The sequence below is a fragment of the Desmodus rotundus genome, chromosome 5, assembly GCF_022682495.2.
Source record: "Desmodus rotundus isolate HL8 chromosome 5, HLdesRot8A.1, whole genome shotgun sequence".
NCBI classification, from domain to species: Eukaryota; Metazoa; Chordata; class Mammalia; order Chiroptera; family Phyllostomidae; genus Desmodus; species Desmodus rotundus.
The window spans coordinates 139,659,138-139,673,961 of record NC_071391.1 but is presented as its reverse complement, the minus strand read 5'-3'; the positions used below and the strand labels follow the sequence as shown (position 1 = coordinate 139,673,961).

At 49.2% G+C, this 14,824-nt stretch overlaps 1 protein-coding gene across 2 annotated transcripts in view; it reads left to right on the top strand.

The window, feature by feature from the left end:
* Positions 1–14,824, top strand: part of SPRED2 (sprouty related EVH1 domain containing 2) — a 106,662-nt gene that overhangs the window by 85,215 nt on the left and 6,623 nt on the right. For both annotated transcript variants that reach the window (XM_024552710.4, XM_045189371.3), the window contains exons 3-4: positions 703–871; positions 3,026–3,090. In XM_024552710.4, coding sequence (XP_024408478.1) covers positions 703–871; positions 3,026–3,090 — 234 coding nt within the window. The remainder of the gene's footprint in view (positions 1–702; positions 872–3,025; positions 3,091–14,824) is intronic.

Sequence of the window (14,824 nt, the reverse complement as noted above, 5' to 3'; positions counted from 1 at the left end):
TAAAGGGATAATAGAGACCCAGATCAGGGCAGTAGCTACTGAAATGGATTGATATAAAAGATACTGAAGGGAAAATGAAACAGACTGAGTGATTAGTAATACAGGGGTAGAGAAAGCAGAAGAAGCAAAGATAGTTACGGAGATTTTGAGCCAAACAGAATGAACAGAGAGGGGTTGGCATTGCTAGATAGGGGGAAGTTGGGAGAGGAAATTAGTGGCAGAAATTTCAGAGCAGATTAAGTTAATTTTCAACATGTTGAATTTGAGGTCACTGGGAAACATCCGTTAGGTCAGAGGAGGGAAGGTTGAGAGCCACTAATGCAAAGGCCCTGATGCAGAAGCAGTAACCCTGGAACAGAGCAAAGCCCCGAGACCTGGGCCTCAGCTTAGTGCCCCCCCCCCCCCCAGGCAGGGGATGTGGAAGAGGAATGAGTGAGATGAAGAGCGTGGTTAAGGAGTATTACAGTACAGTGGGGATCACCAGAGGCAAGGGGGTGGGGTGATGGGTCAGCAAGGAGTGGATGGTCCACAGAGGCAAGCAAAGGCCTTTCAAGATGGAGAGACTCACAGATAGGGGATGGCAGGGGCGGAGGGTTTCCATTAGTCTCCACCAATCATGGATGGTTCCTAGTTAGACCTTTGTAACCAGACTCCGTGGTGACTGTTTCACAAGTAACCAGCCTGTGTGTTTCGACCCTTCAGGTGGTGCTGGAATGCTATGTGAGAAAGGACTTGGTCTACACCAAAGCCAACCCAACCTTCCACCACTGGAAGGTCGACAATAGGAAGTTTGGGCTGACTTTTCAAAGTCCTGCTGACGCTCGAGCCTTTGACAGGGGAGTGCGGAAAGCAATTGAAGACCTCATAGAAGGTACTGGACTTGTCACTGCGTTCTTGGTGGGACCGTTAATTTTCTGAGTTCTAGTTAATTCCAGTTGTCCACCATCATATAATTGTAGTTAATATGCCAGAAGGGTTGGGGGCCCGGTCAGTCGATGCCAAAACTTCAGGAACAGCCAAGGAGAACTGTTAGAAAGTGGAGCATACAGGGGGAAAGGAGGTGGGTTTCAGAGTAAGGGTTGGTCCCGATTGGTTTTTAGGCTTTACTCTGAAAAGGCAAGTTCTAGACTTGCACGTGGATGAGTTTTTGATGGAATCCACTTTTCCCTGACTACTGAAACAGCTTTGGTCTTCTCTGTCCCGGCCCAGGAGGGGAGGCTGGGCTCCATTGGGCCCAGGCGGCTCCAGGCCTGCTGCCCTCTCGTGATGAGAGCCCAGGGAACAGCTGCCACTGGCCTGGAAAGGGCTCGGTGACTCCCGGAGCCCTAGTTTGGTTTAGGCCTTAGTCTGGGGTGGGTGGTCAGTAGACATTGTGTTGCTTTGATCCTGGCCTGGGAAGCTCTTAGGCCGTCACACCTCGTGGGCTTATCTGGAGTCCAGAGACGCGAACACGGAAGTCCTCCACTTTAACACGTTCAGCTGTCAAATCAGGGGTGATGGCCCCATAGCCCTGTGAAGAAAGGAATCCGGCAAAGAGCCACACTCAGAATTGATTGATTATAAAACATTATATGAATTTAATCATAAAAGGATCTGCGTTTCACCTGTTTAAGAAATAAACATATTCAGCAGTCACGTTATTCACTGTGGGTTTGTGGGAAGAGAGAAAAGCAAACCTGCAGTGAAGAATTGCTTGACGCCAGTAGTCAGACAGTCGTAGCCGGAACATGAATCTGTAAACTACAGCAGCCACATGACAGCCTGTGAAAACTAGCATTCACACCGTGGGTCTTACATAAGTAACTAATGTCTGGAATGTGGTCGTCAAACATAGCTTTTAAATGTTTGGAGAGAAAATAGCTCCTGTGTTACTGATAGCAGTTTGCGGTGTGTCACTATACTTAATTACTGAATCTACAAACAAAATTGCTTGCGATTTTTTTCCTATATATACTCTACCTAGCTGTTTTTCTATCAAACTGGCCTTAAACAATTCTAGTGATTGACTAGAATGATTCAAGTAGTAGAGAAAAATCATGAAAGAACAATAGGAACCACACAGAGGGTATTATGGGACTTACTCTTCCGCCTGTGATTCCTCATTGGAAATTTAAATATTCCTCTTCCCTTTCCGAGCAATTTTTTAAGACCTAACCAAGAAAAGGAGAAGATAGAGAATAAGTTTTTCTTTTGGTGTATCTATCACTTATGCAAATTTAAATACTTCTCCTTTTGGCCATTCATTGTCCTTTGTTGAGCTACACAGTAGGTACTGTTAATGGGGGGAAGTTCTACTGGTCTGCTACCAGAATGAAGAAAGATGAAAAAGTAAATACATTGAACCTTAAATGACCCCATTCATTCCACGGTGGAGTAACCCGGGGTTCTGGCCTGCGCCTGCATTCAGCCTCAGAACCAGAAGACTCCCTGATGCCCCGGGGTTGCAAGGGAATACTGTCCTGGTATCTGCCAAGAGGGTGGCTCCCAGTCTGGGTTTTGGAGTGCGTTGTCTGAATTTCAGAATAGGAGGTCACCATGCGCGCTGGTTAGTCGAACGCCCCCTGTGGTCCTTGAAAAGACCAGAAAGCTAAGTCCAGTTTGCACAGCGAAATGACGGCGGGTCTAAGCTGGGGGTTCTCCACTCAGTGCTTTGCCCGTTGTACACAGTCGGCACCTGGGGGGCTGCTGGCGGAGGCCGGTCTCGACCATGCACTCCAGAGCAGTGGGCGGCTCTCCTCGCACCTCCTCCCTGTGTTGCCTCTCTGTGTGCTTGTTGTCTGGTGGCCAGTGCAGAATTTGAGAGGTTCATTGGGAACAACAGTCCGCAAAGTTCATTCAGGGAGCATCCTGGCAAGAATCAGTGAAAGGAGAGTAAATAAAAAGCGTTAATTCCCAGGTAGCATATTTCTGCTAGTGATCCAAGTATGAAAGGAATGGAATGTGGTTTTATTCACATACAACCTTTAAAGGGTTGGATATGACTTATCCTCTTTGAAAACACTTACTACATTTTTTGTTGTTTTAGGCTCAACCACATCATCTTCTACCATCCATAACGAAGCTGAGCTTGGTGATGACGACGTTTTCACGGTAAGTTCTCTGTCCTTTGCTTTCCAGGTCAGTGGGGAATGGTTAGGAGAGGTTCTGTTGAAGGGCATGAGAGACACTGCAGCTTGGCATTTGTTGTGCTGTTGGATGCCATCAGAGAGGACTCTATCACAAGTTTTTCTGCTCTGGGTTTGCCTTCATCTTTCTGGTTGCGGTGGTAACTTCACCACGTGACATGACAGCGTCACCTCTCCCAGACCTGTCCCGGGTTTTCTGGTGGTCTTCCCTCAGATCTACGGTGAACAACTATCTGGTTTTGCCTGGACTGTCTTAGTTTTAATGCTGAAAGTTCCTAGTCCTGCAAAACACCTCAATCCCAGGCAAACCAGGACAGCGGGTCACCCTACTGAGAGTCTTCAACACCACCGCCTCCCCGCACCCTGGGGGGGGTGGGGGGGGTGGGGGGGGAAGCCAGAGTAGCCTGGCTGATGAGTGATTAAACATCCGATCCGAAAGGCCTGAAGGCTGAGTGAGGTTGGGCCCAACTGTGCAAAGGCAGGAAAGGGCTTGGATATTTTGACACAGCTTGAGTTAATGGGATATAAATGAAGACACAATTGCTCAGCTTGCTTCTTCGTTTAAGTCCTGGGCTTCTAGAAGTTAATTAATAGTCCATTGCACACCTGCTGTGTGCTTGCTGCAGTGAGGGCAGCATTTTCAAACTCTTGGCCTTGACCTACAGCATGAAATACATTTATGTTGGAACCTAGGGCACACATACATCCAGAGACACCTAAAACCAGATTGTACTTCGTGCTCTGCATTATGGTTTTTTCTGTTCTTTTTCATTTTTTCTACTTCGAATTACGAAACTTTCCAAGCACATAGGAAAATTGGAAGAATAGTACAGGGAACGCTGTACCAGCAGTTGTAGCACTTTCCCGTTCGCTCTGTCTGAGCATGTGCGTGTGCGTGAACTTACAGACGTGGGCGGACACACACGTACATTTTTGCTGATCGGTTGAAAGTAAGTCACCTCTCATTAGTCCAGCACCCACCTCCTAAAGGTAAAGCATTCTTCTGTGCAAGCACAGCACCCATTACTGTACCTAAGAAAGTTAATAGGAATCTGATATCATCTAATAGTCCCCCAATCGTCCCTCAGTTGTTCCAAGAGTATCACTTCCAAGCTAGTTTTTATTTCATATTTTAAGATATTGGTTGCAGCCCTTTAAACTTGCTTTCCAGTAGACGCGTCATGCAGCTAGTGATCTGAAACAGTACCTTGGGAACACAGAGGTGTGTAAGCCATAGCTCCAGCCCTCATGCTAGACAACAGGGTAGTTTGGACAGAGATGAGATTGGCCATGAAAGGCTTAGAGACTGGCACCGACTGTAGAGGACTCTGAACCAGAGTCCTTATCAGGGGGAGGGGTGGGGGTCAGAGAAGACCACTAGGAGGTGAGGCTGGGCTGGATCGCTGTGTCATTTGTTCGGGGTTCGGGAAGTGGCTGCCCTGCTGGGAACCGCAGGGATGTGTGTGAGCGTTGCCTGAGCGTTGCGGGTCCCAGCCTGCCGTGGAGAGGGCGGGCGGGGGGTTTCAGGAAATGAACTCAGTTGTCCTTCCATGGAGCGGCTGGTGTGATGTGGCTCCGAACAGGCTTCCCATAGTGCTCCGAGCAGATCCTCTCAACAGTTGGCGTGCTGCTTACATCTGTTCCTTTGTCACGTTTCGAGAGACAAACAACAGCAGGCGGGTTAAAAGGTGGCTTCCTGTGCTCCAGAGCAAAACTGTCATTCGCAGCTGCTTCCCAGCTACCTGCCAGAAGTGATTTATAGAATTGGGAGAGGGCAAGAGGCAGAGGGGTGATAGAAGCCAGCATCCCTCCTGGGTTTGCCCTTTAATCCACAGGGGATCAGCATCTGCTCCAGAGTCGTGCCAAATGCCTGGAAGGAAGTGCAGAAGCAGGCCTGCTGCTTCCAGACACTTGGAACTCACTGGAAAAGGAGCTTCACTTAATTGCGTTCTGTGTAGCCCCGATGTACATGACCCGTTGCCTTCAATCCATTTGTTTACAAATAAGGGACTGTTAGTAATAGGACCCCCCTCCTCAAGACAGCCCCAGTCATCGGGCCATCGACTCTTAGGAAGACATCCCACGCCGTGATGGGCGGGTCATCAGGGGCTGGCGCATCGTGTTTCCTGATTGTGCACGAGCTCCCTGTCGTTAGACTTTGCCTAACTGAGATGTCTGAAAGCTGGAGCAGCTGCGTCAGCTCCTGTATAATCCACAGCTGCCCACAGTTTGCTGCCTTTGAAAACTTGCTGCTAAGACGACGTTTAGAACTTGGAGCTCATTCGTCACTGAAAGAGTGTAAGTGGTGATAAGACCGCCTTACAGCTTCTGATGGACTGGGGTTAGGAGAATGTTCTAGGAGAACAGCATGCGTGTGGGAAGACCTGTGGAGGTGCCACTGAGGAACCAGGAGTGTATCTTGCGTTTCTGCTGGTGGAGCTTGGGTTTCCCTGTTTCAGGGGCTTCCTTGGGCTTAGGAAGGAAGCAGGATGTTGTGGACAGGACACTGACGCACATCCTGCGTTAGGGAATGCAGTGGAGGAGGGGCACCCAGCTCCTCACGGAGGAATTTTCTGGCTTGGGTGCCCACCAGGCATGGGCTGCTGCTGTTCACTTCCCAACCCTGACAGGCGTCCCCCCAAACAGCTTGTCTTCCTGCCTTCTCAGGACGGGACAGCCATGCTGCAACGCCTCAGAGTTAAACTAGTGCGCTGCTCAGTGTGCACACACGTGTGTACGTGTTTGCACACCTGCCCTGCCCATGCTCCCGTCGCCAGTTCCCATGGCTCCCCATTCCATTTCGCTGCCACCAGGCTGGTGTGCGTCCTGCCAGAACCACAACAGAGACTCCTGATTAGCAGCCGTTCCAACTTTGTGAGTGTGGACCACTTACCCACTCGTGTGTCCTCATGTTTCTCCCTCGACCAACTGTGATTGTTCCCTCTTGTTTAAAACCCCATAGCACTCCGTTTATTTCTCTCCTGCCCCTTGAGAGCCTGCCCCTTTTTTGGCTTTCCTATCTTACTTGCTGAGTGAATGAATCTTCACCCAAATAGAAGCAGGTTATTTATCATTTCAATCTCTGCAACCCTATAAAGCTTTGTTCTGTCAATGCCCAATCAAAGGGTGACCTGAACCCCAGATGCAACAGGTCCTCGAGGGATGTCATTTCACTGTGACGATGGCGAGATGGTGTAGAGCCAACTTCGTAGACAAGGATCATTTGAACGCGACCCTGGGAGGGCGCGCCTGCAGTGCGTGGGCACTCCGGAGCAGGCGAGCCCAGAGTCCGGTCAAGTGCTGTCGGTGCTTCAGCTGTCATTGTGCTGAGTGGCTGGATTCTGGCTCTAGAGCTGGGGGATTAGGGAAATACTTGCTTCATAGAAAGATACTTGAAAGTGTATAAAATAGCTAAGTCTTCGTCTTCCATAATAAGCAGTCCTTAAATAATATCTAAATCTGCAAATCAGGAAATAGTATAGACTGTGTGGGGTTGACAAAAATGGAGACAAATCCAAGAGGAGCCGCGAGAGGTCCTAGTGTCCTTATTCCTCTGAGGAGGGAGACGCTCAGGTGGAGAGGGGCATGACTGCTATTTGAGATGTTAAGTGACATAGGGACATACATTGATTTCTTTAAAAAGGAGTAAGAGGGGTTTTCTCAGGAGGGGAGGCGAGAGGTCAAGGGAGATGAAAGAATTGAGACACACGCCTTAGTTACAACAGCTAGTCCCGATTCCCCCAGCTGGGGGGTTAGAGATTAAAGGGACGCAGCAGAGGTTGACTTCTGTGGCTCTAGGTGCTCTTCTTCCCTCTGTATTCTCTGCCTAGTGTCAGGAAGCAGTATGTCCATTGTGGACATACTGGCCCGTTAAAGGCAAGATAAGCTGCAGGAGTCAGCTGGACATTTATTTGCCCTGCTGGGTGGCGAGGGTACCTTAAACCAGCCAACTCTTTAGAAGTATAGGTCGTGGAATCGGAAGGATTTTGAGTCCTAATCCATGAGTAAGACGGGTCACTCACCTAAGACCTCACAGTAGTTCATAGAGGAGGAACAGTGCACGTGGTCTCCCAGCCTCTCCAGTTTACCACTGCTATTTTTTTCTTCCTCTGTTGAATAATTATATTCAGGGTCTCTCAGCTGTTCTTTTTTTTTTTTTTTAAACTACCTCCAAATATAAGAGTCCTATTTTAGGGTTTTTGTGGACCCAAGTTGGAAAGAGGAGAGATAAGAGAATAAAAATGTGCCTGATGCCCATGTGGCCCATTCACGTGGTGGACCTGGCGCCTACTCAGCGAGCGTTGCAGTCCAGTGGTCCCCAAGGTGCAACACGAAGCTTGACCGTCGCAAGGCGTACCCTACGTATATACGGTTTGACTTTGTTTTCCACCCTCTAGGTTTACTACCACCTGAGTATTGTTTCTGGATTTGGGCAGCCCTTCCCAATCAATTATACCTAATTAAGCCCTAGCACCCAGCATCCATCCTTATATAATTACTTAGCTTGTCCTGTGCACCCAGAATGGTACTGACTGTGTACTGTCCTTGGCAGAATGGAGAAGAGGATTTATTCATTCATTTTGTTTGGGTTTGAATTCTGTCCTAGAACCCAGTTGAAAAGGCTGTTACGGGGATTATGTTTTGATGTTTCATTGTATCTTATTTCTTTGGGTCAGCGGTCCTCCTTCACGGTGGAAGGTTGCGGTGTCTGTTGTGCATCATCAACTTCTGGCCCTGTTTTGCCCAGACTGGAAAGCTTGGTCCTTCCTCATGCCCTGCGCTTGAACCTTTGACATCCTGTTTATTACATGCTGCATTTTATTACTTTCTGGCTATTCAGAGCAGTTGTCCCTAATGATACCTCAGACCCCGCCCACCCACCCCAGGTGTTTTCTAAAGTGTGGTTAGATCGCGTGGTTGAAACCAAAGTACTGAGAAGCAGTTTGTTTTATCCTGGATGGGCTTTTGAGTATTTGCAAGTTGTCCTTGTTTTTACTCTTGTTGAAATAGGAAGAAACAAATTCATTGAATTTTGTCATTATCAAGGTTTCATTTGTAGAAATAGAAGAGTGCAGAATGCTACAAAATGTTCCTTTTCTTAAAGAGTGTTTCCACTTCATATAGCCCTAACAGACATTAGAACTGAAGGCCCATCTACCAGTTTTGCACTAAAATGGGTTTCACGTACTGATTTTCTGAGAGTATTTTTAAAAGCTGAAGCGGTATGTGACCCCAGTGTGCAGAGTTGGGGGGGGGGAGAGGCCTGGGTTCTGCACTTCGTTCTGCCATTAGTCAGCCGAGATCATTGATCCTTCAGACACAAAACCTGCTCAGGGCGGATGCATTTCCTTTGGTCTCCGTGTGCTGGCCCCAGGGAGGGGAAGGGAAGGAGCTGTGGCCTGGAGTGTCCCTGGCACTGTGCCTGCACTTTCACATACATTACTGGCTTTGGGGCCTCACAGCCACCCGAGGTCCATGTTGACACTTCATTTCTTCAGATGAAGTCACCCAGGCTCAGAAAGGTGAAGTGACTTGTGCTTCTTTCCACCTTCTGCTCAACCTGGGATTCATACCCCTGATCTGCTTGCTGCCTTTCAGAGAACTTTAAGAAAGGGAAATATTTATTCAGTAGGTTTTAATAAATCTTACCTATCAAACATACCAGACTCCCCGTTCATTGCAAAGGAGCTTCCTAAAACAGTGGACTTTCAACCAGGACATCGGCTTAAAACCTCAGCCTTCTGTTCAGAGCCAGGAGAGTCCCCGGGCCTTCCTTGAAGGCCCCAGTCTCCTTTTAGAACATAAGCTGATCAAAAATGTTTCTGTGTCCCTCCCTTTGGAATGAAGGGACTGGGATAAAGTGGGGTGGGGGGACGATGAATAGAGAAAATAGATTGAAAGTGTAAATTCTATAAAATGTAACTAGTGAAATTGGTCTATGGTGGTGTATTAAGAAAGACAGAAATGTTTTGGGAGGGGCAGCCCTATGCTTCATGGTGGACACTGGGAAGCAGCACCCCATAACGGCTGCTGGCCAAGAGCCGGCGGCGGGGCATGCACAAGGCCTCGGGAGGTGAAGGAGATGCTTTATCTTCTAAGTGACAGTCATCAAGCTCACATTACATAGTTAGAGGAGGATCTTTTTTATTCAACATGTAATACCTTACAGTGGCTAAATTAAAAGAATTAAATGGCTAAAGCTCAAACAAGAGCTTTGAAATGCTCTCAGTTTCAGGAGGCCCACAGGCATTTTGCTAACTCTCCCACGTTTGTCTTTCTTCATTCACACATATCTCGTCTCATCTTTTTGAGCTGGGGATAGCAGGACAGTATTATTTCCATTTTACTAATTCATACAGAGAACATAGTCGGGGTTACCTGAAACCCGGCCTTCCTGCTCCCAGCCCTCAGCCCTTCCAGTGAAGCTCAGCTGTGGCTGATTAGAGTCCTTTCCTTTCATCTCAGAATTTCTTTCCCCTAAGTTCAGAATTAGAAGCATCAAATGTTTTAAGCATGTGGGCCTTTCCTTTTTGTTGTTGTTGCTTTTCCCAACGAAAGGATGCCCACTTTATCTGTCCTCTGGGTCCCAGACAGGGTAATGCCCTGGCATCTAGGACGAAGTTATTTCCCCAGCAACTGCCTCTCCACCCAAACTGCCTGCTAGCTGGGTCCATGTGCCTGGCCAGTTTTCCGCTCTGCCTGTCTCTTTGAAACAGGACACCCAGACCCAATGTGACAGGCCCTTAGGACAGGTGAGCCAGTGTTTACCTGTTCCCAGACTATTGACACAATGGGTGACAACTTCCTGTTTTCTGGAGGAAAGAGGATTGGCCACAGGCCTGGCAGTCTAGTAGACACTGTGGAGAAGGTACGCTGTCCTGACGAGTCAGAAGCACCAGCTCATCCAAACCCCCTCAGCCAGGAGGCTTCTGAGGCTCTCAGCCATCCAGTTCTCTGTCTTCTGAGAGGCAGAAGCAGCCCAGGGTTTTATGTGGTCAGTCTAGTCTCTCAGCCCAGGATAGACAGGAATGGCATGTATTTATATTTATATGTACTGTGTGTGTACATATCTAAAAAAAATAAAATGAGCCCTTGGTATAGGAAGAATGCATCAGATGTTGAGATCTATTTTAGTGGTGGATTGCAGCAAAAATAATACAAATTGTGGTCATAACTAGTAGTAAGCCATCTTTAAAAATTCAAAATAGCAGCATCTGCAGATGGCAGAAATTCTACTTAATCACCCGAGTGAATCCTCTTAACTCTTTTGGGGGAAATATGATGATTTGTTTTTAATTATTATTTGTTTTTATTGAGGTACAGTTGACGTATATCCTGTGGCTCTTGAATCAGCAGAGCAACAGTCAGACTCCTCTGGCCTGTAGGAGGAGAGGGGAAGGATTACACATAAAACCGCCAGACCTCAGATAAACCTTAGAGATCATTTGGCGCAGCCCCTTCCTTTTACATGGGGGGAAACTGAGGCCCAAAGGCATTAAACAGCTTGTCCAAGACGAATGGCCTGGCCTGGCCTCGAGGTCCCCCACTTCCCTCTGTACAGAGCTGTGTTTGATTAGCATGGCTGTGTGATTCCCAGGTGATGTGGCCGGGCTCCTTCAGCAACTTCTTCACTTTATTTTCTAGGCCTTGTTGAAAACTGTCCTCCTGAAATGGCTGCTGAGTGGGCGTGGCTCCATCTGCTCTGTGCCCCCTCCTGTCAGCGCATGTGTTCTGGGGACACGCGGCTGGGGAGGTGGCAGCGCCCCTCTGGAGGTGGGGAGGAGAAAGTTGCCAATTGCCGGCCTTCCCATAGTCTCATTGATCTGCTCCGTGCGAGCGTCCCACCCAGGAGGCTGTAAACCAGGTTCCCCTTAATAGTTCCAAGTGTCCTTGGAACACCAGCCCTGTGCACACCTTTCTCTCCCACAGCCACTGTCCGCCAGCTGCTGCTGCCTTCTTCTCCACCCCCAGCCCCTTTTGGAAAAGAGATTTAGCAGGAAAACCCAGGGCAGTTGAAGGGATGCACATAGTTCTAAAAACACTTGTTTTACTTTGAAATGTGTAATGTGGCCCATCCTCATTGCCCCAGAAAGCCCTGGGTCTGCAGCCAGGACTGTCCCAGGATGGGTAACTTCGTTTCAGCATGGTGCCTCCTCAGCTGGTCTAGCCTCTTGCTTCTTTCCCTCCCTCCCTGAGTTTCCCTTGGTCAAAGAGTTTAGCCTTCCAGATGAAGAAGGCTCATTCCCAGGCCTGGGCCAGGTGGGCAGAGGCGTGTGCTTCTTGAACCACTTCCAGGTAAAACTGAAGGGCCCTCCGCAGGTCCCTTCAGGGGAAAAAAGCCAAGTGTCCAAGAGTAAGAAATCATATTTTATAAAATACGCCCGTACCAGAGGAGGAAGCCGGCCACAGCGTTAGCATTAGGCATTGATTTTGTGGTCTCCTTTCTCCATGCTGACCGTTTCCCACCCAACCAGGCAGCGCTGACCTTGGGGGAACAGGCAGCCTCTGCCCAGTGTCTTTCATGCCTCAGATTTTCATTTATTGTCAAGATATCATAACATTAAAGTCAGCTATTCAAAAGGAAAATCTATCAACTTTAGAAGCTCCATGGTTTTCCTCTCATTTGTTAAATTCTGGAGAATTCTAGGAAATACCTGCATTCTCAAAGTAAGTACAGCTCATCTCTGCAGAGTCCAGACATTGGAAGCTTACTGATTTTAAAGAAGTTTATCTGATGTTCACTGATAAATCTGAGCCTCTCTTTCCCCCCCTGGGCCTTGGTCTGGGTTGCCCACCCACCCAGAACGCCCCTCCTCGGGGAAGCCACCCGGCCTTACCCTGCCCGTGTCCCCTTCTGCGTTTGAACCCCCAGAGCCCCCAGCCCAAACCCAGAAACCCACCAGGGGAGGCGTGGGTGTCTGTGCAGCCAGACTGGGTTTGGTCGGGCTGGTCGTGGCTGTTTCATGTTTTCAAGGTTGGCAGTGCCCACCCTTTCACCTCAGTGCCCTCGACTCTTGCTCTCCCTCCCTTCCCTTTTTTTCTCACCCTGCTATTCTTTCTCAGCTCTTCCTTATCAATCTCTTGTCTTGGCGAACTGCCCTGTTGGAGGGCTTTAGAACCAGGTCTCACAAAGCGTGTTGATTACTCAAAATATATGAGTTTTTACAGTGATCATAGGAAAATTGAAGATGTAGTCAAAGGTCTGCCTCTTAAAAAAGGGACCAAACTTAGTCGGTTAAGAAACACAGCCCCCGTGTTACAGATACTGTTCCCAAGTCTGGAGGAAGACGGAAAGCAGCCCAGCTCAGCCTACAGGACTAGAATGGCCCCGCTGCAAAACGGGGTGCGGAAAGGTCAGGTGGAAAAGCTCGCCTATGAATCCGGATGCAAGGTTTCTAAGTAAAGTATTAACGCCCGCAGCCTTGCTGTCCCCAGCAGGCGGCATTGAAGGCTCGCTGTGACTACTCTGTCCAATTCAGGGGAAGCCTGTTGCTGAAGCCTCCCCTTTTAGGAAGCTGAGGTCCCCAAAGGACCTCTGCTTTTGTTCTTCTTTAGTTCAAACCCACAACCGTTCAGAGACACCGCCTGGAGACCAAGACAAGTTTAAAACACAGCTGGAGGCTTTCCAAGGTGAAGGTGTCAGATTGGGAGGTGGTGTGAGCTTGTGCACACACACACAGCAGAGCGGTGTTCAAGGAGCCTGCCTGTGAGTGTGTGTGCGCCCAGCCTAGTGGCTGCTGCCCTCCGGCTGTGTGTGGAAACCACGAGCAGAGTGAGGTCGGAGGTGCATGTGGGTAGGAGGTGTTTCCCCTTGCTGTTCTTGGAGATGCCCTGATAGTACATCCCTCTCGTTTGTAGGCCACACTCACCACTGCGCAAGATTTGTCTGATAGTATAGATATGAAATAAGCCTTGCCTTCCAGGGGAGCCTCTCTAGCAGGCTCCCCTTTGCAGAGTCCAGACCACTGCAGAGCAGTCCGGCGGGGAAGGCTGTGGGGCTGGGCCAGGCTGTACCCTCAGCGCGGCCCACAAGAGGCACTGAACTGTGGGCATCCCTGCCCCTTTGTACAAATCTGTCATTAGGTTAGGAGATGCTCAACAGCTTTTATCAGGCTCACGTTCGGGAAGCTTTGCACTAGACTCTGTTTAGTGGGAACGGGCTGTTGGGGGCTAGGGCTGTAGGGCAGGGGCGTTGGGCGGGGGCGTTTCCAATCAGCTCCTGTACACGAGGAAAACTGGGTGTGCCTCACCTCTCAGAATGACTTTCTACGCATTGTTACCCTGGACGTGGGGTGGATCAGGGAAACAGCTGACTAACACAGGTGACCTTGATGTGTTGGCTGGTTTCTGAACACTAAATGCTGATGCATATTACTGTGTTCGATACAAGGGCGACTTCTAACTCACAGAGATAACTGTAATGTGAGTGTTTGTTAAGAATTTAACCCTTGAGATTTGAATCACACTGAAGGGCCTTATCTTCTTGTTCAGGAAGTATTTGTTGAGATCTTTGGAAACCTTTGTGTTGCCACACGCCATCCCCTTATCTCCTGGGTTTGTATCAAGGAGGGTGCACCTTTTTACTTGGAGAAGTTGTACTTTTGCTGAGATTAACACACCTCGCAGAGTAGGCACTGGAATTGGGCCCACCTGAGCTTGAGAAACTGCCACATGGGGTGCTGAGACCCCAGTGGGTTTGGGGGTCAGGGGCTGCCTGCAGCAGTCAGTAGGGTCCTGCCTCGCTCCAAGTCTCTGTTTTTCTGTGTGTGGTGAGGAAGGATGCCTTACCTGCGACCACACGACAGGATACCATCAAGAGTTCTGATCGACAACAACTCACGTGTTAAAGTGGCTGAGAGTTGGAGGACAGGCAGAGTTTGGAAGAAAGTCAACCTTCTTGTGTATCAGCTTTTGGTTTCTTTCAGTCACTGGTATTGAATAGAAATTCTTCCCTGAGTTCAAAACCAATTTGTGGGGTGGGACATCTCAGGACCTGCCCCTGCCAGGCACAAGGGTGCCGGATCTCTGTAGCCTCCCAACAGGGGGACCGCTCGGTCCCAGGAGTGGCTGCCAGCACGTGCTCTTTGCTGGTTGGGTGGCTCCCGAGAGGCAGAGGGAAGTAGCAGACTGCATGCCCAGTTCCACTCCGCCTGTCGTGGAGAGGAGTGAGGGTCAGAGGTGGGACACCAGTGGAGCTGCTGCCTTAGCGCAGGGATTGGGAGTGAGGAAAAGCGCACCCACACAGTGAACCCAGCACATCCGGCTGAAGTTACCAAAGAGTGGATCAGGACCGAGACTTGGCTGGATTCAGAAGCTCAGGTAGTGCCTGTGGGGGCCGCCTTCTCTCAGTTACTGCTTCACTGCATCCTCAGGAGGTGCTTTTCCTGTCCCCTTACCACCACTCCAGGCTATGGGACCCTTAGATCTTGAGATAATGACAGCATTTTTTCTGACCTCTCCATCAAAAAGCTTTCTGTATTGCCTGGGAGGACCACTTGTCTGCATGTGGGTTAGTCCCTGTGGCCTGAGGGACTGGGAACAGGCATCAGCCCAGCATCGCTCCGACCACACCAATCAAAAATCCAGGAAGGCTAGGTCCCCAAAGGGGTGCTGCACGTGTCCACCCACTTCGAAAAATTAACAGTAGTTGTGTTGCAGAACGGAAATGAGTCTTCTTTTTCCTGACTCCCTGCAGGCCC